General features: G+C 55.7%; 9 protein-coding genes across 9 annotated transcripts; 6 read left to right on the forward strand and 3 right to left on the reverse strand.

Moving 5' to 3' along the window:
• Positions 1 to 270: 270 nt before the first annotated feature.
• Positions 271 to 1,206, forward strand: BKCO1_19000135 (glutamine amidotransferase; the record flags this gene model as incomplete). The annotated part of the gene is made up of 2 exons (XM_020271922.1): positions 271 to 554; positions 609 to 1,206. 2 exons carry the CDS (start codon positions 271 to 273, stop codon positions 1,204 to 1,206), a joined length of 882 nt encoding a protein of 293 aa, XP_020131203.1.
• A 405-nt stretch (positions 1,207 to 1,611) lies between these two features.
• On the reverse strand, positions 1,612 to 2,351 carry BKCO1_19000136 (nuclear cap-binding protein subunit 2; the record flags this gene model as incomplete). The annotated part of the gene is made up of 5 exons (XM_020271923.1): positions 1,612 to 1,720; positions 1,772 to 1,963; positions 2,016 to 2,060; positions 2,112 to 2,224; positions 2,286 to 2,351. The coding sequence occupies 5 exons, from the start codon at positions 2,349 to 2,351 to the stop codon at positions 1,612 to 1,614; spliced, it is 525 nt and encodes a 174-aa protein (XP_020131200.1).
• A 338-nt stretch (positions 2,352 to 2,689) lies between these two features.
• On the forward strand, positions 2,690 to 5,446 carry BKCO1_19000137 (nuclear pore complex protein an-nup82; the record flags this gene model as incomplete). Its single annotated transcript, XM_020271924.1, has 3 exons — positions 2,690 to 3,019; positions 3,073 to 4,098; positions 4,154 to 5,446. 3 exons carry the CDS (start codon positions 2,690 to 2,692, stop codon positions 5,444 to 5,446), a joined length of 2,649 nt encoding a protein of 882 aa, XP_020131201.1.
• Positions 5,447 to 6,433: 987 nt separating this feature from the next.
• On the forward strand, positions 6,434 to 7,304 carry BKCO1_19000138 (endothiapepsin precursor protein; the record flags this gene model as incomplete). Its single annotated transcript, XM_020271925.1, has 3 exons — positions 6,434 to 6,650; positions 6,713 to 7,026; positions 7,092 to 7,304. 3 exons carry the CDS (start codon positions 6,434 to 6,436, stop codon positions 7,302 to 7,304), a joined length of 744 nt encoding a protein of 247 aa, XP_020131208.1.
• Positions 7,305 to 8,643: 1,339 nt separating this feature from the next.
• BKCO1_19000139 (uncharacterized protein) lies at positions 8,644 to 10,154 on the forward strand (the record flags this gene model as incomplete). Its single annotated transcript, XM_020271926.1, has 2 exons — positions 8,644 to 9,914; positions 9,998 to 10,154. 2 exons carry the CDS (start codon positions 8,644 to 8,646, stop codon positions 10,152 to 10,154), a joined length of 1,428 nt encoding a protein of 475 aa, XP_020131209.1.
• Positions 10,155 to 10,540: 386 nt separating this feature from the next.
• BKCO1_19000140 (uncharacterized protein) lies at positions 10,541 to 11,555 on the reverse strand (the record flags this gene model as incomplete). The annotated part of the gene is made up of 3 exons (XM_020271928.1): positions 10,541 to 10,897; positions 10,948 to 11,177; positions 11,273 to 11,555. 3 exons carry the CDS (start codon positions 11,553 to 11,555, stop codon positions 10,541 to 10,543), a joined length of 870 nt encoding a protein of 289 aa, XP_020131374.1.
• Positions 11,556 to 12,172: 617 nt separating this feature from the next.
• On the reverse strand, positions 12,173 to 12,588 carry BKCO1_19000141 (uncharacterized protein; the record flags this gene model as incomplete). The annotated part of the gene is made up of 3 exons (XM_020271929.1): positions 12,173 to 12,391; positions 12,449 to 12,499; positions 12,577 to 12,588. 3 exons carry the CDS (start codon positions 12,586 to 12,588, stop codon positions 12,173 to 12,175), a joined length of 282 nt encoding a protein of 93 aa, XP_020131373.1.
• Positions 12,589 to 14,245: 1,657 nt separating this feature from the next.
• On the forward strand, positions 14,246 to 15,909 carry BKCO1_19000142 (homeobox domain containing protein; the record flags this gene model as incomplete). The annotated part of the gene is made up of 3 exons (XM_020271930.1): positions 14,246 to 14,548; positions 14,602 to 14,810; positions 14,859 to 15,909. 3 exons carry the CDS (start codon positions 14,246 to 14,248, stop codon positions 15,907 to 15,909), a joined length of 1,563 nt encoding a protein of 520 aa, XP_020131372.1.
• A 1,487-nt stretch (positions 15,910 to 17,396) lies between these two features.
• On the forward strand, positions 17,397 to 19,145 carry BKCO1_19000143 (mitochondrial distribution and morphology protein 34; the record flags this gene model as incomplete). Its single annotated transcript, XM_020271931.1, has 1 exon — positions 17,397 to 19,145. The coding sequence occupies one exon, from the start codon at positions 17,397 to 17,399 to the stop codon at positions 19,143 to 19,145; it is 1,749 nt and encodes a 582-aa protein (XP_020131371.1).
• Between the last annotated feature and the right edge of the window lie 3,623 nt (positions 19,146 to 22,768).

Consider the following 22,768-nt stretch of genomic DNA (forward strand, 5'->3'; position numbering starts at 1 on the left):
GTAGCCGTACACAATGCAAATCTAATAGCACATGATTAATACATGGGATATCGGATATGACCGAAGATCATAAAGGCAGGAGCAGCAACACAGTATGACTATTCTTGCGCACGGCCCGACGGATGCGGAGTCGGCGGCGGGCGGAGATGGGAAAGAGGCGGCAGAGCGGCACTAGGGCGGCGATAAGATAGCGGCTGACCACGGGCGTCATCGGCCAATTTCCCCACGGCGAAGACTGACTCCTCCGCAACAACCCATTGCGCCACCGACATGACCGCAACGAACGCCAGCCCGAAGCGCCAGGTCACCGTCGGCGTGCTCGCTCTGCAAGGCGCCTTCAGCGAGCACGTCCAGCTGCTGCGCCTGGCCATCGCGAGCCTGCACGCCCGGAAAGTCCATGACGCCGCCGCCGCCGACTGGTCCTGCATTGAGGTGCGCACCCCCGCAGAGCTCGCAACCTGCGATGCTCTGATCCTGCCTGGCGGCGAGAGCACCACCATGTCTCTCGTTGCAGAGCGCTCGGGCATGCTGGAGCCGTTACGGGATTTTGTCAAGTAAGAATCCTCGGCCCTCGGACGCAACCATGACTAACGGATGGCAACCTGCAGGGTGCAACGCAAACCCACCTGGGGAACCTGCGCCGGTCTGATTCTGCTCGCAGAATCCGCAAACCGTACCAAGAAGGGCGGCCAGGAGCTCATTGGTGGCCTTGACGTCCGCGTATCCCGCAATCATTTCGGCCGTCAAACCGAATCATTCACCGCAGACCTCGACCTCCCCTTCCTCCGCACTGCTCAGGCGGTAGAAACCCAGACCGATGAGATGCCTTTCCCCAGCGTATTCATTCGCGCGCCAGTAGTGGAGAAGCTGCTGCCACACATGGATGGTATCCAGACAGAAGAGGCTGCCAAGGAGGAGACCATCGTTGCGCCTTCGAAGGTTCCCAAGGATAATGTTGCACGCGCCGACTTCAACGCATCTGTCGAAATTCTGGCGAGGCTGCCTGGCCGTGCCAAGGCTCTTGGGAAGCCTGGCGTTACTGCCAGCGAAGAGGGCGAGGCGGGCGACATCATTGCCGTTCGACAGGGTAACGTTTTCGGCACAAGCTTTCACCCGGAGCTGACGGGTGATTCCCGCATCCACGCGTGGTGGCTGGAACAAGTTGTCGCAGCATTGGCAAAGCGGCAGAGTCTGGCAGTACGGTAGGGCATTGTGTGTTAATATAAAAAGATAGAACTGGTTTGGCTCACGGCGTTCATGGAGAAGACCTGGGTAAGAACTGTGAAACAAATAGATTTCAGAGGAACTTCTTCCATCTTATACTTGCCGCCCCTGGTTGCTTGGGAAGGAAACGATTCCGACCCCTTCAGGTAGTCACCTGCCGCATCCTCCTCGTGGCTTATAACTTGCCATCTGGATGTAACCCTTATTCCTCGGTAAATGGAGTCGAACCTGCTTGCTGAGGTAAACGCGCACGCACTTGACGCGTGGGCACCCAGCACTTCCCAACCGTGGCCGACTGTTAGATCATAATAGCCAAACCTGAAAAGACTTGACTTCAAAAAACGCCCCAGTGCCCCAAAGATCGCTGGTAGTCTTTGCCAAAGACATTTATCTGTAGTCGTCACGGTAGGGGTCATTGGCCCTTCCCCAGCCACCGCGGCCAGGATCATACTCGTCACGGTACTCGTCGCGGACCTGGCCACCCGACTTGCCACGTCTGGAATCCCGTCAGTAGTATTCCACCGAGCCCAAATGTGATCCCACGTACCCGTATTGACGGCCCTCGGCGAATCCTTCGTCGAGATCGGTACGAATGATGCGCTCATCGAGTTTGGTGCCACCAATGTACTTCATGCAGTCGAGGGCATCCTGATGGCTGTAGTATTCGACGAAGCAGAAACCGCAGGGGGTCTTCTGGTAACGATCCAGGCCCATGACAAGGCGCTTGATCTCACCGCATCTTGTGTCCAATGTCAGCACTGGGGCTGTAATCAGGGCGGTTCGCTACTCACTTGGCAAAAAGCTCATGAATCTGCTCCTCGGTGGTGTAGAAGGACCTGCGCAATCTCAGCATCTGCATTGACGCGGCAGCGGAAACAGTCTCTTACAGGTTACCGACATAGAGGGTAGTCGCATCCTTCAACTTGTCCTCGAAGTCCGGGGTCTTCTCACGCTCATCACGACCCTCATCGTCGGCTGGAACGTATCTCCTCCTGCGTTGCTGTGATAGTCGTGAGCTGAGACGGCCCGGGCAAGGTGCGATTGGGGCGTAGAGGGCGTACCTTGCTGGCAGCGTAAGAGCTAGGCTTGTCGAGCCGGTCGACAGTGTTGCGCGTGGTCTGGCGCATGGTGACGGCACGGTCGGCAGTGTTGCGAAGTGTGTCGGCGCAAGCTTGAAGCTCGCGTTTATTTGAAGCTCAGGCGCCGCAAAGTTTAGCCGCAGAAACGCCGCCGCGCATCACCGTTGCAACTTTCAACAGGCGCGTCTCGTAGAGCTCCTCCGACCACGTCTCGTGCACTGGGCCCACAACCGCAGTCCATTGGAATCCACCATCCGCACGGGACCCGTGACGAGTGCTCGCTCGAGCTCCGCGTTGCCTGACGCGTTGTAGGAGCATCACCTGGACCCCACCTCGTTCGCGCCGCATTCCTGACCTCCGCCCCGACACACCTTCACGCAGCCGCCATGCCCAGGGTCCTCAGCCATACCCCCGCGTGGCTCTCACGTGGCGCCCCGGGCTTCGATGTTTTCGATCACACGTCCTCAAAGTCTAAATCTCCGCGCAAGCTCACCAACGGTGCGAACAAACTGCAGAAGCCCGGACCCAAGCGGACCATCGCGCATCGCGGCAATGAAATATTCGTGGTGGTAGGCGGTGAGATACGCTGGGCGAATCTGCTGCATCTGCGGGAGCGCGGCCTGCCCAAGGACAGACGCGACTTCGGCCGCAGCTGGAGGAGCGCTCGTGGCGACCGCGAGACGTCTGTAGACATGGACGAGGGCCAAGCCTACAGGGTAACATCACGCCAGCATGCTCGACGTCGTGTTGTTACTGACATGTTTTGTAGATCCTCAAATCGAATGTTGCTGGAGCAATCACCGAGCTCTCTATTTCGCCCAATGAGGATTACATGGCCATCTGCACGTCGCACACCGTTCACATCGCCCTGCTCCCCGACTCAGCCCACCTTTCCGCCGAAGATACTGGTCCGATCAAACTCAAGACTTTCCAACTCGGACCCACGGCCCATGTTCTGGATCAGGCTCCCTTGGCCTCCGCGCTATGGCACCCACTCGGAAGGCATGGTCGTTGCTTGGTGACCGTGACTGCCGACGCAAACGTGCGCCTTTGGGAGTTTAGTCGGGAGAACCGCGTCTCTTTCAGCGAGCCTGAGCTGGCAATTGACCTCAAGAAGCTGGCCAGTGGCGTGGATTCGATGGAGGATTTCAGGGCTTCCAGAATCGGCGACAAGACTGGATTCACTCCCGACTCCTTCGAGATGGCTGTCGCTGCCGCTAGCTTTGGCACCAGCGGAAAGAAGGCAGAGCGTGGATGGGGGCCCTTGACACTTTGGATCGCCATGAAGAACGGAGACATCTATGCGCTCTGCCCGCTTCTCCCTAGGAAGTGGCAATACACAACGCAGCACGCCGCTCCGCAGTACTTGCGTAGCTTGGCTTTACCTATTCAATCCCGTGTTGAGACATTGGGAACTTCCGAAGACGAGGAGTTCGAGCAGCAGACTCTCGACCAACAGGCGGAGTGGTTTGAGGGCATCAGGTATGAGCTTGAGGATGACCCCAAGTCTGATGAAGTTGTTGAGGTCTATTCTCGTCCTGCCGCTCCCGGACCCATTCCCAGGCTGCAAGGTCCTTTCATTCCTGATCCAGACCTCGATATCGATCATGAGCTCACGGATATCATCGTCATTACCTCCGGAGAAGGCGATTCGGATGAGCCAGAGCAAGTTGATACCGCTGGCGACATGGAGGACCCGAATGTCACCGTCATTGGCGTCGTCACTAGCCAAGGGAAGATGCACATTTTCGTTGACTTTGACGGGGTAGAGGGGCAGTGGCTTCCAAGAGAAAAGGTGATTACTTCAGCAGTCTATCAATGGCGCATATTTGCTGACTTATCAAACTTAGGCCACTACTATAATCCCGAATTACGACTGCCCGCCTCTGGTCTACTTCGAGACGATCGAATTTCAGACGTCAGAAGATGGAGAGCCTTCCTGCAACCCAATCATCACTGGGGACGCTAAAGGTGGCTCATCCGTGTTTGTCTCAACCGAGACGGGCGTCTATTATGTGAGCCTGACAGCTTGGTTCCGACCTTTGCAGGATGAGCTCAGCAACCCCGCATCAGAAGGTGCGGGTATGAGGATTGACGCAATCATGAGGGGATCTGGAAGCCTTCTCGAGAGCATCATCCAGTACCGTCAGGATCAGCACGGCGATCTGTTGCAGTCCACATCAGCCTGCATCGCGATCTCCAACTCGGAGCTGGGGTACTTTCTGCTCACGTCTGAAGGGTCTCAGCCGCATTCCGTGGTCCTCGACTCGCCCGACTCGGACTACTACGGGGACGGCTACGGGCTGATTCCATACGGTGGCGACTACGAGGCAGAGCGGCTTAACATCCCGGAGCCGTGGCCGGCCTATCAGCCTCCGCAGTCGCTGTTCGACTACCAATCACAGCTACCAAAAATGCTCGACGCCGTCCCTGAACGCCACAAGTTCATGCTCAAGCAAGAAATCCGCCTTTCGACTGCTACGCTAGACATTCTGACCAAGGCTCACCGCGTGCTTGTCAAGGAGACTCAGCAGCTAGGCCAGGCCGCGTCCAGCCTGTACACGCGTTGCCAGCGCCTCCAGGACGAGCTAAGAGATCAGATCCGCAAGGCCAACGATGTCGCGAATCAAATCGAAGACGTCACGGGCGAGGATGACGAGGTACCGGAAGGCGAAGACAGAGAGACGGGCAGCGCCAAGCTCGACGGCAGGATCGAAAAGGTCCAGGCAAAGCAGAAGGAGCTGATGGAACGGACGGAGCGGCTCCGCAACAAGCTGAACAAGGCGGGCACCAGGGAGCTCAGCGACAAGGAGAGGGCTTGGTTCGTCGAGGTGGACAAGATGAAGCAGGCCATCAACGCCAACGCGGCGGCGCGCAACGGGGCGGACGAGGGCGAAGCGGAGCCGACGCCGGTGAGGCGCTTGCAGCAGGTCAAGGAGCTCAAGGACGATCTGCTCCAGCAGGCAAGCGAGCTGCAAGACACGGTGGCGGAAGAAGCGCCCAGCACGGGGGTCCAGGTGCCCAGCGAGTTCCGCAAGGCCAAGGTGAAGCAGATTATGGAACTGCTGGAACGCGAGACTGCGATGGTGGAGGCGGCTACGAAGAAGCTGAGGAAGCTGACTGTGGGTGCGACGGGATACTGAGGAGAGGGAGGCGATTGGTGTACTGCTCGGGTTTGAGCAACGGCATTATTGGATGTTGGGAGGCGATGTCGCTTGGAGCAGAAAGGCCGTCTGAGATACCTAAATGGGAAATAATACCAAGCTGTTTGCGCCCAGAATGCGGCTGATTGGTGCTAGCAGCGGAGTTAAGAGCGACACGTAGGCGGTGGACGCAGCTTCTCCGAGCTGGGGTGGTGGTGAGTGCTGGGATGGCGGAGCGCTTGGCCGAAGCTTGGGCGCCGGCGCCGTGCTCGAGGGTGGCGGTAGATGCGGTACCTACGTAGTAGATGCGGCCATCAAGGCCCAAGGTCACATCACAATGCCGTGACACGGCGGAAGGCGCGCGGTAAGGCGCAAGATCACACGGCGCTCAGAGGGCGAGGCACGGGAGGGCAGAGGGTGAGAGGTTCGAGATATGGTGGGTGCCTGGGTCGCACGCAGGCCGGGCAGCCGAAGCGCCGGGCGCTTAGAAGAGCAGCGACCATCACACTTCCCCGGGCAGGCGCAGCGAATCAGCGGGCGCAGCGGCGGTGCTCGCTCGACGCTAGCACGGGCGCGGACTGGCGCTCCCGGCGGGCCATGACGGCGTTTGCAGACGCGCAGCGCTCGTTGGCCAGTCGCTCTCCACCGTCCCTGTGCCGGCAATATGCAGGGCGTGCGGCCATTCGCCAGGCCGAGCTCCGCTTTGCCCAGCTGCGCCGTGCTGACAGCTGCAGAACAGCGTGCAGCGCTGCCAATGGCGCCGCCCCCCGGGAGCCTGGCCGCTGCAAATCGATGCGCAAAGCTTGTTGCACCCGCGCGTGCGCCAGCCGTTTCCATTAAGACGCTGGCGCCCAGCTTTCTTACTTCTTCGCAGCTCAAGCATCGAGGTCTCGAGTCCAAACGCCCCTCCAGCTGCCTGCCTCGCGCATTCCGCCCCAGGATCGCCCGCCTGAAACCGCGAAACCGCCTTTTCTCTGAGCAATCGCCATGCTACGGACGCCACTTATCGCCATCGCGGCGCTGTGGTGGAGCAGTCTCGTCGCCGCCCACGTCGTCATCACCTATCCCGGCTGGAGGGGGAACAACCTGCACACCAACGGCACCAATGCAGACGGCTCTATCCCCACCGGCTCGTTAGGCATCGACTTCGATTCGAACAATGGCACCCGCGGCTACCCCTATGGCATGCAGTGGATGTATCCATGTCAGTACTCGCCACCCGCGCAGGCTTCCGTGTCGACTGATGGCTGACTTCTCTCTCCAAAGGTGGCGGCCTGCCCACGAGCACCAACCGCACAAAATGGCCCGTCAGCGGCGGCGCAGTTGGCTTCCAGCCCGGCTGGTTCTCCGGGCACAAGACTGCGCTCCTGTTCGTCAACCTGGGCCTGGGCACCGAGCCGCTCAACATGTCGCATAACATGGTGCCCATGTTCTCCATCAACGGCCCCACCAACGACATGTATCCCGGATCCGTCTGTCTCTTGCAGGTGCCGCTGCCCGCGAACGTCTCGGTGAACGTGGGCGACAACGCGACGATCCAGGTCGTCGAGATCGCGCAGCACGGCGCCGCCCTGTTCAGTGTAAGTACCTAGAGATGATGGCCGGAACACGGCCCGGGAAGCATCATTCTAACCGGCCTTCTCAGTGCGTCGATATCACGTTTGCGGAACCGCACGACGTTGCCGAAGTCAACGAAACCAACTGCGTCAACACGACCGGCACCGACTCCCTCATCACGTACGACACCGTCTTCACCGCGTCGAGTCTGAGCGCCGCGAGCTCTCTGTTCCACACGAACGCCTTCATCGCGGCGCTACCGACAGCTGGCGCGCTCCTGTTCGCGTTCCTCATGCTGTAAATGCCTTCTCCACCATTCTAGGGCTGGACCTGTTAGGAATGGGGGGAACATAGTATCTCCCGTATTGTTTAGTGCGATGGTGGCGGAAGAAAGAGAAAGTCGGTTGGGGCACGCCGACGCAAGATTTGATACCTCTTTTTTTATTATCAGTATCTTTTCTTTGGTTTTTATGTTTGGCAACGAAGCGGCCAGTTTCGGTACGCTTGGAAAATACCCGGCTCAAACTGTACATACGTATGCCCGACGACGGCAGGGCGTCAGGGTTCTGATGGTTGCGAAAAGATGCGACGTTAACGCGGAACGGTCTCGAGATAACATGGACATCTCGTTAATTGATATGGCGGACACTGCGTCCGCTCTCCAATCACAACCATGCCAAGAGAAAAGATGATTGACAAGCCGGCGGCGAGGCAGGGTACCACAAGCGCTGCGGGCTACGTCATGGGCCATGGAACCGGTCCCGAAAAGCACATGCACGGTGCTCGGCGCTTCCTCGCCGACGCCGCCCTTTTGTTCCGCGATCTTCAATCCCTACTGCCCCTCCAACGAGCTTCCAGTCCGTCCGTCCGTCCGTGAGCTGTCGCGTGAGCGAGAAAAAAAGCTTGTTGCCCACACTACTGCTGCTCTCTCATGATTCATCCGGCCACCCCGCATCCACGGCGAGAAATGCGCGGCAGGCGGCCTTGAAAATTACACTTTGGAGAAACGCTGAAAGAAAGGCCGGCACGCCCTCAGACACGCCGCCAGACCCCGGGAAGGAGATCAGTTGGTCGGGAGGCAAAGAAGGCAGCAGCGTTTCCGGAAACAGCCAGGGATCCTCGCCGTTTGGGGCAGGCAACAGCACCGTTTTTCCCCATCTTTGGACTCCGGCGCCAACGCGATTGTAGCACCAAACATCGGCCATCCCCGCCCTGGTGCGATCTAAACACCCGCTCCGAGATCCGAAATCCCGTCTGCTAAATACGGCACTGCAGGAGGGGAAACGAGTCCGCTCTCGGCTTTTCGGAGCCACCCTGCACGGCGATACCTTGGCCCCCGTTTCATTATCATTTGCTACTCTACTCCACTTTCCTCCGGGGGGCCCAGACCATCGTGGGCACAGAGAGGATTATTGAAAAATAAGACCAGGGAAAAGATAAAGGAAACTCGGCCGGGGTTCGCCGCACGTACCCTCTCTTTCCCTGCGGAAAGCCGGCAGGGAAGGTAGCATTCCAAGACATCCACCGCCTCTTCACCCCACGCACGCGAAACGCGCGGATAACTTTCCCTCCTTCTCATTCTCCCCCCTCCTCTTCCTCCTCCCCCGCACGACCCGGATCACACGCCTGGTCTTTCTTACATGGCTACGATGCCGCACAAGATCGACGACGCCGACAGCAAACCTACCGAGGGCATCATCACCACCACCGCCGCTACGACAACAGCAACAACAACCAAGACGACAACAAACGACACCACGAGCCCCACCAACGACATCCCCACCACCCCGACGCCGACGACGCCAACGCCAACGCCAACGCCGACGACGACGACGCCCGCCAAACCCTCGACAGCCCCCTCCCCCCCCTCCTCCACGAGACCAACCCCGACGACGACGACCACGACCACCACCCCCCAAAACCGCCACACCACCAACGCCAACACCTCTTCCTCCTCCACCGCCCCACCCAAACGCACCACCATCCCCCTCGCCGACGGCTGGACCCTCGTCAGCACCACAAAATCCCACCACCACCGCCAATTGAAGAACCGCCGCAGACAAAACCGCAAAAACAAAGACGGCGACGACGACGACATGCAGCAGACGACGACCACCAGCACCACCACCGGTGGAAACGGAGGAGGAGGAGGAGGAGGAGGAACAGGACGCGGTGGATACTATTCCAGCCCGGCGGAGCGGCTGCGCGCGGCGCACGAGCCGGCGGGGCCGGCGAAGCGCATGCCCGGGGTGGGGAAAGAGCGGTTGCTGGAGCGGCTGGGCAAGTTTCGGGAGAGGTGGGGGGAGTGCGGGTGTAGGAGGGGGATCGGGGGGGTGTTGGGGAGGGCGGGGGTTGTGGTTGGTGCGGGTGGTGGTGGTGAGGGCGAGGATGGGGAGAAAAGGGAGGAACGGGAGGGGGAAAGGGAGGACGGGGAGGACGGGGGCGGCGGCGCCAGGAGGAAGCCGGTGGGGATACGGAATGCGGTGTGCATCGGGTTGGGGAGCTTGAGCGTGGATAACGTGGCGGCGGGGGTGAGGAGCATGTGGCAGCTGGTGTGCTTTTTGGATATCGTGGGCATGTTGAATGCTGGTGGTGGCGGTGGTGCTAGTGGTGGTGGTGGGGACGGTGACGGTGGGGTCAAGATGTATGCGGAGGATCCGGTCTTCAACGATCTGGACGTCGAGGTCTTCGAGGAGCTGGGCATCACGGTCGTGCAGGGGTTGAGGAGCACGGATGGCAGCAGGCAGGAGGGTGCGGCGCAGTTCATCGAGCCCGACAGCTTCGTCTTCGCGCCCTTCATGCCGAGTTTCATGGTGCTGGAGGATTTCTTGGCGGACAGGGACCCCGCGATTTATGTCGGGAACGACGTGCAGGCTACGCTTGAGTTGGCGAGGAGTCAGGTGCGGTACAGGTGAGTCTTTTTTTTTCTTTCTTGCTGGATCAGCGGCCACCACCGTGGAGTCACGGCTGCTGACGCAAATTTTTTTTGAGCAGCGGAGACGTCGATGAGCGCACCAGGAGGTGCATCAGGGTTGCTGAGGAGTTCCTCGCACAGGGGAGGGAGGTCGTGACGCTACCCGAGTTCGACCTCCACGAGCACGCTCTCGCGGGCCAGATGATCTATTGGAGAAAGCCAGCCGAGGAGTCGTAGGTCTCGGTCAGAGTGTGCATATTGAGTGTGCAAAGCCCAAAGGTTTGTAGAGACGATTTGCAAGTACGGACGTCAACGTCTCTTTTTTAGTTCCAGCTCGCCGCATATACCCCCCCCCCTCAGCATAGCAATACGGAAAGGTAAGAATCTCCGTTGGTCACGGTGGTAGTCTGGGCTAACGATCTGTGTGTAGAGGCGATGATCAAGATTGAAGTACGACAAATAATAACTCCAAATGAATCATAAAATCGTCAAACATGAGCAATCCGGCCTCCGGTAAGGAAGAGAGTGCAGACTTGGGGAAGAAAAAGAAGAAGAAGAAGACGAAGAAGAAGAAGCTCTCTGGACAAGAAAGCCATTCACGAGACACCAAGAAACAGGAACGATCAACGCGTGGTCGGGCTGCCGTCACTGGAACCGTTGAAGTTGGAGATGAAAACAACCAGCACGGCGCAGTACGCAGCAGAGGCGCCGAACAGCTCGTGGCGTTTGGCTTTGGTCAACAAGGACATGGCCGCCGAGAAGAGAAGAGTAAAAACCACGAGAACTCCGATTGCCCGGAAGGTCGAGGGGCGATCCCCGATACTAGTAAGCTCGTACATGAGGACGACGGGCAACACTAGCAGAATGAATATGATGAAAGTGATGATGACGGCGACGAAGGTTTCGACTCTTTTGGCGTCGTAGTAGTGGACGTGTTTGTCTTTTGACTTCTCGGACAGGAGACGAGGCTGGAAGATCCACTGAAATGGAATAATCAGACTTCCGGCCGGCAAAAAGACCGATCACTTACTCTGATGGGTTTGCAGTCGATTCTCGTCAGCAGCTTCTCGATCAAGCCGTCGAAGCCCGCCCATTCTCTGCCCTGGCGAAGGGTAAGCATGTCCTCTTGGTGCTGCAGAGAGCGCCACTCTCGCTTGATCAACGGCTTCCAGTTCATAAACCACGTCGTGACGCTCTTGTAGTCGCGCTTGTTCGGACGCTGGAACGTCGCCGTCTCTCGGGCTTTGATGAGGACTTCGTCTGCATGCAGCACACACCACGAATTCGTTTTTCGTCAGCGACACACACACACACACGACGACACAAGCGAGCATCAATCGGGCAGAGTCACGAACCATAATCTACCAATTTCCCCCGGATCTCGGTCAGTATCTGCCGCCGGGTTCGGACGCCGTCGTCCTCTCGCGCTTCTTTCCCTGCTTCCACGTCATCCCTCTTTCGTGATGTGAGACGCCTTTGCCCCTTGGCACATGTGGCGTCGTTGTCGTCCTTGGTGCGCAGCTCTTGCTCCAGCTCCGAGAGCTCATATTGGAGGTCCAGGAGCACGCGGGAGTGCAGGTAGTCGAAACTGCGGTAGATGCTGAAGGCGGGATCGCTCGATTGGAAGGCTGCGAGCATGGGATATCCCTCTGGATGGGCCTCGACTATAGGGGAGGGGAAAGAAGTGTCAGCGCATAATTTTTTGCGCGATAGAACAGCTCTCTGTTTATTTCCCCATCAGGAAGCCAGCTGGTGGAAACTTGCCTTGATGATGGATCGTTTCGAAATCGGGTAAAGCCTGTGCAACGACAATGATTTAGTAGCCTACTTTACGCTCGAGCTTCCGTTCCAAGATCGTGATGAACCTTTTCACTGCTTTTCTCGTTTAGGATAGGCAGATTCACGACAGTGGTGGCTCGGCTTTGGGGGCCGTCGATGTTCAAAACGCAGTCGCCGGCGGTACAGGTGGCGGATGATCGTCTGGGCTCAACCTCCGACGAAACGTCCGCCTGATTGGCTTCGTCGGCCATCCTGAAACATTGAGCGGGAAAAAAGGAGGAAGGCCAAAGTGGATTCTGATTACTCTAGGTAGCTGAGGCTGTGCCTACTGATAAAGGTCCTTCGGCCTTGTGCAGAAGCTCCGGCTGAGGGGAGCCTTGTCCCATGTCGCCTGACCGGTTATGCATGTACCGCGGCCGGGGTCTATCTGTGCAAGGGTGTACAGCCCGATTGTTGCGCCACCAACCAAGAGCAGGCTACACAAGCTCCATATCCTTCTCTTTAACCCATTCGACCTCCTCATTGCCAACCATCTGCTTGTAGACTTCCTTTTCGCCCTCCTTGATCACCTGGTACTCGTACCCTCCATCTTTCTTGTTCCACCGGTCATCGTGGACCGTGTATTTCTCAGGCTTTCCGTTTATGCCCGTCGCCATAGTCACTTCATCGCCTTTTTCGAACTCTGGATTCAGCTCCTAGATGCGTTCTCAACATGCGATTTTTCAGCCATCAAAGTCGACATTTGTACTCACTTTTGGATTCTTCGACTTGTCTACATGCGACTTTTGCGGGCCATCGCTCTCCTGATACACAACGGATATAGTCAGCCCTCCATTACCATAAGGTGTGACAAACGCGGGTATCCGAAACGATAGTGTACCTTGTCAGACATTGTCGATCCGGATGCAGAAGGCTATGATATGCGGTTCGGCTTTGCAAGGCGGATTTGCCAAGTTTGTGTGTTGCGCGAATTTTCGTGAGTGGATGGGAACAAGGCTGGTCTTGACCTTTCGCCCGGATGTTGGAGCCTTCACTGCCCTTTCCTTCAGGATTGGACGGAGCTTGGTTTTGCACCAGCCTTATGGGAGCTAGCCCCCCTTCTTATAATGCCGGATGTCTGGTCGATGAGGCTCAAACGCCCCACAAACGCGGCGGTTGGACACATCTTGCACGTGGGTGATCGCCTTGCGTTTGCATGGATCACGATGTGCGTCTGGTTAGATAGATCTATTACGCAGGCCCGTTTGAGTAGCAAAAACAAAACAAGTCGACGCCATGAGTGATCGTAGATGGCTGTGTTGCTGCTTCTTGTGTGCCAGGTCCCTACCTCCACTTGAGGCGTGCGCAGCCTCGCAGTGGCGCGACAATTCCAACGAGGCGCAGTCCCGTGCATCGATCGGGACAGCCATAAAATTTGAGAGCTGAAAGGAGCTGAGAAGGTTACTTGGTGTTCCCAAATTATTCGGCTGAAGCAACGGTGGAGGATCGAGTCTTTCTTTTCGGCTGCAGAAGACGAACCCCGCATATCCGTTCTCCAGCCTTGTGTGGACAGGTGGCCAACGTTACTGCCTCCATTTCCAGTCAGGGGCTGTTATTACTCTAGTGGCGAACGAAGAAGAGTTAATACAGCCTCATGCACTTGTGCTCGCTTTAGCTATTCTCGCGCCTTGATGAAAGATGTGCGAGAGACGAGGCACTGAGTGGATTCGACCGCTTGCACCCGATATACATACGGAAGAATGGCTGGCCCGAATGCTACTTCCACATGACGGATGCGCAGCAGCATGTGGGTGCATCTGCACGAGACTGATGTGGTAGTCGCTTATGGATGGTGGTTGGCGGGAGATTGCCCTGATTGGTGGCCGCGGCAAAAGCAGGCAGCAATAATGGTAAGCAAAAGGCAAACAATGTGTAATCAAGCCTTGTCGGGTTTCCTTCCAGACGCGGGGTGGTGAGGGCATATGTTTGCAGAAGCGCGAAATGCTTTTTCCTCTGACCACTTCCACCCATTTCGGGCGCAGCCACATGTTCTGTGGCTTCCTTCTGCAGATGACGTGAGCGGGGGCCGTTCCGTAGTGGGATGCCATCTGCGCCTCCTTCGGCTCTGTGGATTGAGAGACCAATGGGGAGCACGCGCTCAGCGCCTTCTAAATCTATGCCTTGTGGGCCAAGCTCAGAGCCCGTCCGAGAGGGTGTGCAGCAAACTCACGAATAGACAATGGCACGGGATGCCTTATCCTTTGGGGCTTGAGGCGACCACCATCAAAGAAACGCTGGTCAGGCAAAGAAGGCTTGGACGTGACGATTCCTTCTAGAATAGAAACGCCTGACCTTGGGCTGCGCCATTCACCGCGCCTCCACAAACCAAAAGCTGCTGGGTCCTTGCAGGGGCCAGCGAGACTTTGCTTAAGTCGTCAAATAAAAGTGCTGTCAGGCGACGTGGTTGTATGCCTTTCAGATATCGTTTGTCTAGCATAGGTCAGCCCTGCCTTTCCCTACTTGTGCACTTGCGCGCAGATACCGCCAACCTTATCGTTTATCCACAAATCATGATCCCCAGAAGAGGTTCACCATACGCAGCCGCTAATGCACCTTTGGCCATGCTCCGCCGACGCTCCGATACCCAGCCCATGGGACCGCAACGGGCTGCTTCAACCCGAGAGGCTGCGGCACCTGTGGCGCACAAGCCATCTGTATCGAAAACGGAAGAACGTGAGACCAACGAAAAACTCCAAGAGCAGTGGAGCGATGCGATATGTAGGAATATGAATTTGCCCAAAGGCTATGCGCAGGTTGCAGTGCTTATCGTCAAGTGGGCCGAGCACCTTGACGAGCTTAGAACTGCTGAAGAAGTCAGTACCGTTCTTTCAGTATCCCAAGATCTATGCTTACATCTCATCCGTAGGTGGAAAAATTAACGGAGGTCTTCCGCGATGACTTCCACTACGTCACAGTAACGGTTTCATTGGACGACAATTCGTCACCACAACACCAGCTTGTCCATGAAATCACCGGCTTTCTCAAGCACTTTGACGACCCGAACAACTTGCTGATAATCTATTACACCGGCCATGCCGGCTTCGACGAAGACACTGGTGAGCTGGAGTTCTACGCGTACGTCGATCCGAAATCGGAAGAGGCCTTGCTCTAACGAATGCACAGAAGGAAAACGTCGGAAGACATACCAGGAGCCCGCTATGCCGCTCAGTGTGCAGGGTGGAACTCGGCGGAAAGCCTGTTCTTGCAAGGCACACAAGCCGATACCCTCGCGATTCTGGACACGTGCTATGCAAGCAACGTCACCAAAGGGGCACAGGACACTGGAAGAGCTTACCAGCTACTTGCCGCCAGTGGGCCTGGTAGAATGACAGCAGGTCCGGGCCGCAAGTCTTTCACTACCGCCATGATCGAATCTCTCAAAGAGTGCCTCAACGAGAACGGACATAAGCCCTTTAGCCTGTGGAAGCTGAGCTCCAAAATCAACGAGAAGCAGTACCGGCGGCAGAATCCTTGCTTCCCGCATGACAGGCTGAAGAAGCACGACCGGCAGATAGAACTGGCGCCCCTCAAAGGGAAAAGGTCGGAAAGAGACGAGAACAAAATGGCCCTGATGCAGAGGACTAGCGCCGCTGATCTGACGTTGCGTTTTGCTCTCGGCTCCAAGTCATTTACCCGGGAACACATCGAAAAGCTAACGAGGGAGCTGCCCAAAGCTTATGAATCTGCCGGACTCAAGCTGCAAAGAATCGATTGGGTAGGCCTCGAGGAACGGCCGCCCATAGACTTCAGGAGCACGGTCACTGCCTTCAGCGTTGCGCATCGTTGGTTGCAAAGGGCCTTGCCAAACCGGAAGAGAAGTGCCAGACTTCAAGAGGAGCCATTCAGGGTTGTGACCGATGATCTCCCACCCCCCCGAGAGCTTCCACAGCCCCATGGCGCTTCGACCAATGTTGAAACGGCCGCGCTCAATAACACCGAGCTCGACAGCATGCATGCCGAAGCTACCCCGCCGGCACTGGAAAGAGGAACCCACCGCCAGGATCCTGATGACTCAAACTTGGATGCAGTCCCCACGCCGCCAAGGGAGCAGGCCGTGTCTGATAAGATTGGGAGCGTTGCTCAAGTTACGGCGGCAGTGATCGGGATGGGCCTCTTGTCCTGCGTGACAACGGTTCTCTGTACACGCGCAGCGCTCAAAAGCTTTCGGCTGTGATGTTCGGTCGGGCCGCTGAGGTCAACTGGCTTATCTCTGGCTTGAAACTGTGTGGCTTCCAAAAGATTTAAAGGATTGGGTTCGATTCGTTTGACGCATTGATTGCATAGAGAACGGTAGACATGGTCTTGCGTCTCTGCGATTACACCCTTGGATAATGTCTGCCTTGATTTTTCTGCTGGTGGGTCTCGTCTCAGGTCTTTTATCGGTGCTTCGCTGGCGTTGGACACCCCGGAAGGGGAAGGGAATTGCATGCTCTCTATGGAGCTTAAGGTTAGTGTAGGAGGTAATTGAGAAGCCCTGCAATGGAATGGGTAGGCGCCGCACGCATTGCTGATGAACATCGTCCGGTATTTCCCTGCCTTGGGGGCTGATGTCCGGCCAGGCTCGTCTCAGGCCGATTTTCTTACCTGTGCTTCGCCTGCATTGGACCACAAGCGCGGGCCACCGGGTGCTAAAGCTCTTCCGCAGGCCGGCTTGACGCTGTGACCGGCGCGCTAAGGCCACTCCAGACAATCTCCGTCTACAACGGTATCCTGACAGCGCGTCAGGTGAGAGCTGCCAAACCTGTCGCTGTGGACGGCCCAGACCAGTTGGCCGTTGCGTGCCTTGTCTCGAGGGGAGGAGGTGTTGCACCGTCCTCAACTCTATTCTGCTCGCCTGAACTCGGCCTTATCGGCGCGCGGGGTGTCTTCGCGGCCGGCGGTCCACGGCATCGGCGCTAATGGTTGCTGTCAAGTGCGGAGAAGAGACGGCGCAGCGCTCACTCGGGGTCCGGGAGGACATGCATTGCCGCAGTCACCAGCGAGCTTTGACGACGATCAGCTTCCTGAGTTTCGTTTCGAGTCAGCGGGGCCGTCTCAAGTGGAAGTCGGCGCAGATGCTTCGTTGGCGTTGGAAGCCCCAGGCAGGGGCGAAGGTGTGGGGTCGGCGTCTTGAGAGAGCGAAGCAGACGTGAACAAATCAGCAGGCGGTTGACTCACCCTCCCCAAAACGGCAACTAGCTGGAGTTTATTCTTGCGCGACCCTAGATGGGGAGTGTAGTGACCATGGATGAGGCGGTTACTGCAATTTACTGGCCGTGTTGGCGGAACCCTTAAATGATTAGCGCGTATGACGCAGGGCGCTGCAGCGGGCGGGAGCGGTCGGGGAAGCAGCGGTGGTCCGTGACTTCCCGGCCGACGAGAATGAGAAATCCTTTGCCTTCTCTCCGCGTGCACCCTCTTGTCGTCACACCACAACTCTCCCTCCCCCATCTTCCCCCGTCATCCGGCCCACCGTTCCCCAAGGAGCTCAGCCCTAGCTATATTGCCCGACCAGGCCCCAGAGTTGTCTCGCCTCAGTTCGCCTCCCATGTCCAGCGTATGACATAGCTCCGACAAACCCGGCACGCGACCTTGTCCACCAACCTCTCGTCATCCGCGCACCGGCCTCCGACAGCGCGAGACCCTTGAAAACTTCGCGCTGCCCTCTCTCCGTTCCCAACCATGGCTTTCAACTTCAACTGGTCGCCGCTGATCGCGGATACCTCGCGCGCACGCGAGATGCTGACGGCCGCGCTGAACAAATCGCCCAAGCCGCCCATCATCGTCGACGACATCATTGTCACGGAGCTGAACCTCGGAGCCGTTCCGCCCGAACTGGAGATTCTTGAGATAGGCGATCTGGCTGAGGATCGCTTTCGTGGAATCTTCAAGATGACCTACTCCGGCGACGCTTTCCTTACCCTGAAGACGCGCGTGCAAGCGAATCCTTTGAACACCTACCTGTCGACAAAGCCGAACTTCGCATCACCACAACCTCTCGCTGCCTCCACAGGCTTGACCATCCCTCTACAAATTACCCTCTCCGATATTCGCCTCTCTGGATTCGTAATCCTCGTCTTCTCCCGCCACAAAGGCCTCACTCTGGTCTTCCGAAACGACCCCCTCGAGTCGCTTAAAGTGTCTTCCACGTTCGATACCATACCTTTCGTGCGGGATTACCTACAGAAGGAGATTGAGAAACAACTACGCGTGTTGTTTATGGAGGACCTTCCTGCGATCCTGCACCGCCTGTCCTTGCGCTTGTGGTCCCCGGAGTACAGGGAAATGGATGAAATGATCAACAACGCAAAGCGCAGCGGAACCGACACTCCCGCTCCTGTAGACCCATTCGCAAGCCCTCCACAGGACCCTGTCGACTTGTACGGCAACCCCCTTGACGATGGTCAAATATCGTCCTTTTCCTTGGACTCGTCCTCCGAGCTTCATGCGTCCTTCTCGCAGAAGAACCTGCTTCGGCTTGCTACACTCAACGACTCACACCGGACACTGTCTCTTTTCACTCCCTCGATTCGCGACACAGTTTTCCGCGCTTGGGCAAGCAGCGCGGATCGGGCCGAGACCTCAGGTGCACACACATTCCACCCGCTCACCTCGTCGACTCTTTCGCGCGTGCATTCTTCTTCTGGCGTCGCGTCGCCGAGCTCGGCCAGTGTTTCGGATGGGACAGACAACGGAAGCACACTCTCGCGACCCACTCTCTCGAGCTCAAACTCTACATACTCCGGGTTGGGTCTAGGAGGTGGCAGGTCGCGCGCGCACGCGCAGAGGAAGGCGAAGAGGAGAGTGGTCAATCTGCGCCGCAACAAGAGTGCTGCAGACACAAACAGCGTTGGAACCGACAGCCCAACGCCAGAGCCGAGCGTGGGAGCCTCGGAGGGTTCGTCGGTCATCCCTGAGGAAAGAGAGGAGGACCTCATGACGCCCCCGACGACGCCTCCGCGCGAGTCCGGGCGACGCACCCGGGAAAACAGCATGGAAAAGTCGCCAGCGCCAGCGACTGTCCCCTCCGCCGCGGCGTTGTCGAAGCTTCAGGAGAACGAACAGGACTGCGCATCTACTGCCAACGCTCCGTCATTTTCTCGCCCTCAAACCCAGCACTCGGCTGCGTCTTCGCTTCCGCTCCGGTCTTTCCCGAGAGACGTCAAGGCGCCTTTTGCGCACGCTTACAACCCATCGGCGCCATCCAACGCTCGACTCCAAGGCTCGGCGCTTCCGTACAGTGAGGCGGCGACGTCGGGTGGCATCCTGGAGCAAGCGTGGATGATGAAGATGGCCAATGAGATCGCGCGTAAGGTGCGCGACGAAAAGGAGCGCGAAGCCCGCGAAGGTAGCGGTAGCACCAATCCGATGACGGGTTTCTGGGACCGTCGCGAGGAAGAGCTGGGAGCACCACCGGCCTACGCGGCCTAATTTCTTTGCATATCTCCCTACGCGGGGGCTCACGACTCACGATCGTTTCCTAACATTTTTGTACTTCTACTGTTCGACAAGCAAGCAAGAGACGGAAAGAAGAGGCCGGCTTGTACAGGACAAAAGTTTGGGTGGAATCTGTTGATCAACATTCGGGTTAGCGGGTGGTTTCACGCGCGAGAATTCTTCTTGGCACCGCGCGATTGGCGTTCGTTTTGCAAGTTTCCCTGATTTTTTGATACCCTTTGGGAGAACGGCGGGAAAGGAGGTGGCGGTCAGTAGCGCGCGGACGGCGGGTGAATACATAGTGCAGCATAAGCACCTAGACTGTATAATCACATTCCTTTGTCGACACAAGCTCAAACAACGACAGGTTTGTTTCGCGTGCAATGTGCGCGATCTGTGACGTTTGACGAGCGGGAGCTTGGACTGGCAACGGCCAAGTCACACGGACTCGGGCTGGGCAAGACGGCGGGCGGGGATCTGCCTCGTGTAGAGTAGGGGTGTGTCGCGGCAGCCGGCAGGGGTGGCACTGCCGGCAATGACGCGGCAGTGCCGACAGCCGTTTCGCGCTGCCGGCAATACGGTTTTTACCCCTCACCTAATTTGGCAGGGCGTCTGTAAATCGGCGCAACTCCTAGCCGTCTTACTAGAACGGTTTGTCTAAGCGTGTGCCCTGCCTTATAAGCGGATATTCGCATATAAGCCGATTATTTATAGTATTAAGAACTATTATATATAATCCTTTTCTTATTATCTTATTCTTTACCGCTTATATAACTTATCTACCTACTAAATATATTATACGTTATTATCTTATATAGATTACTACGATAATAGTACCGGCGAGGGTACTACTTACCGAGAAGGCTAATATAGCGGTAGTATCTACGGCGAGGACTACGATAAGGGCTATAGCGACGCCTATAACGCCTACGAGGCTTACTAAGTAGATTATAAATTCGCTAGAACCTCCGTTTCTCGTATAAATTACTAGAAGCTACTACTAAATTAGCTAAGACGTATAGAGTTAGATAAATATTACTACTACGTATTCTACTAGGGCGATATATACGCCGTCTTACTAGCTTAAACGACGGTAGCGGCGATCGCCTATAAATCTATATCTAAAGCGGCCTCTTTACCGCCTACCGTAGTATTAAATATCTTATCTATTATAGTATTAAGTCCTTTATCCTCCTTCTAAAGCGGCGGCGGCGTAAGAAGCTCCTCTAAGCCCTTCTCTATATTATCCGCTATTATATTATCGATCGTATACTAGATTCGCGGCTGGCGTAGCTAATTCTTCTATAGTTATAGCTACTCTAACTACTTCGCTCGTTATTTATTATAACCCCTCGTTATAAGGACCTATAGCCGCGTCTCGTATACGCTTCGTATACGAGATCTATAGGAGTTACGTACTAGTTACGTAACTCTCGCTTAGCTATATATAAAAGCCCTTCGGCCTACGGGCGAAGGCCGAATCCCTTAAGAATTCGTTTATTAATTATAAGCCCTCTTCTTATATCTATCTTAAGCTCCCTATTCGTGTCTTATATCTTATATTCGAATCCTTCTCTTTAAACAGCCGGTTTAGGATGCCTTCTAAGCGGACCCCTCTTTCCGTACGCGACGCGTATACGTCGCGTACCGAAAACGCTACGGTCGTATAAGACCCCTTAATCGGGTTAGACTATCCGACCCCTAGCGAATTAGACGATAACGCCGACGAAATACCCCCGATACCTACCGCTATAGAAGAACCCTCCTTTATAACGATTACGCCCGAAGACGTTATTACGAATCTAAAGGCTGAGATCTATAGACTCTCTATAGTAATCCCGACCTCCTCGGCTTAAATTATCGAATTAAACGCTTTAATTAAGGGTCTATAGGAACGTATTAATATACTCTCTTAGCTAAGCGCACCCGAAACGCATACTCCTCGTATATATCTCGACTCCGAAGCGCGGAAGGCGATCTAGCGAGAAAAAAACGTTTTTAAACTATAAACCGCGACCTAGTACTATTTTAATAAGTGGATTAACGAGTTAAATAATAAGTTTAATATACTTAATCTATAAGACTAGGATACCGAGAAGTAGACCCGCTAGGCCCTCTAGGGCCTCGCGAAGCACGAAGTAATCGCCTAGTACGTCTATCGACGCCTAGATAAATCCGTAATCCGGGGGGAGCTCCTCTTCGAGGAGTTTAAAGTAATCGTTTAAGATTAAGTAAGGAACTCTATCTTACGGTGGTACGAGAATGCGGTTATATTCTATCGCTCTCTAATAAAGCCTAGTACGTCGTATTAGAAGTACCGCGCCCGCATAAAAAGCCTATATAAATAGCTTCTATACGCGGTAGCCGATAAGGACCTTCTTATCGACCTCTTCTTTATAAACCTCCTAGAGGTCTATCGTAAAGAACTCCTTAAACACCCTACGATAAAGACTATCTAGGGGGTTAAGGAACTCTACGACTTAATTATTAGCCTTAAGTAGACGCTCGGCTTGGTTAAGATAGCGTAGACGGAGGAATAATAGCGCTAGAATATAGGCTATAAACGCCCGCGTCCGGCCTACTCTACCGATAGTGGGCGAGGTCGGTCGAGGAACTCGAGCCGATATAAGCCGCCTCGCTAAGAAGACTTCTAGGAGTCGACTCGTAGATAAGGCGTAGGCGCTTCGTATACGAAGCGTAACTCGGGCTTCCGCCGGTTTAATAAGAATCCGGCTGGTAACTAACCCTCTTCTAGAGCTAATAGCTCGAAGGACGATAAGACCTCGAGAAAAGAATAGTCCTAGTAGCGGCTCTAAGCCGCCTATCTTTAGGACTAGTCGACCGAGGCTTAACCGGATAGATCGTTATAAACGTCCTCCTAGAGTCGCCGAAAGGGCTAGTAGCCTTAAAGGCCCTCTTAGATTCGGGAAGCGATATAAATCTTATTAGGTAAGATTTAGTGAGTATCTATCGCGTATTTTTCTCGTACGTTAAGCGTACGCTCCGCGCACGGTTCTTAGATAGCCACCCTATAACTATATAGAACTTCTATAAACTTACCCTCCGGGCTAAAGACGGGATAGGCGTTAAGCGAACTATCGGACCGCGCCTATTTTAGGGCGCGTCCTTCGAGGGTTACGATTTAATCCTCGGCCTAAACTAGCTAAAAGCGGCCGATCTTATCGCCCGCTTTAGTACGAATACCCTTAAATAGGGTAATCTATGCTAAGATCGTATCGAGCTTATCTCTACGGTATAATTCGCTAGTTAACTAGCCTTAGACGATCCCGTCTACTAGATTAATCTAGAAGGTAAGATTTCTAGTCGGGACTAGCCCCTATTAACGTAGGGAGGCGGAGATCGTAACCCTACGTACTACCCGCGACGTACTAGCGCCGCGTATACGTAATATATATACTTCGCATCGAAAGCGTAGGGTAATCCTATTCTTATAGCCGTAATAGTTACCGCGCTATAAGAAGGACTCCTAAGTTAATACTAAGACTTTATAGATATCGTATCGAACGAACTAGCCGGTAAGCTAGCCTAGAACTCCGAATACGACTATACGATCGACCTAGAGGACGGTAAGTCGCCGCCCTAGATGCCTATCTATA

This window comes from Diplodia corticola (assembly GCF_001883845.1).
Source record: "Diplodia corticola strain CBS 112549 chromosome Unknown scaffold19, whole genome shotgun sequence".
NCBI classification, from domain to species: domain Eukaryota; kingdom Fungi; phylum Ascomycota; class Dothideomycetes; order Botryosphaeriales; family Botryosphaeriaceae; genus Diplodia; species Diplodia corticola.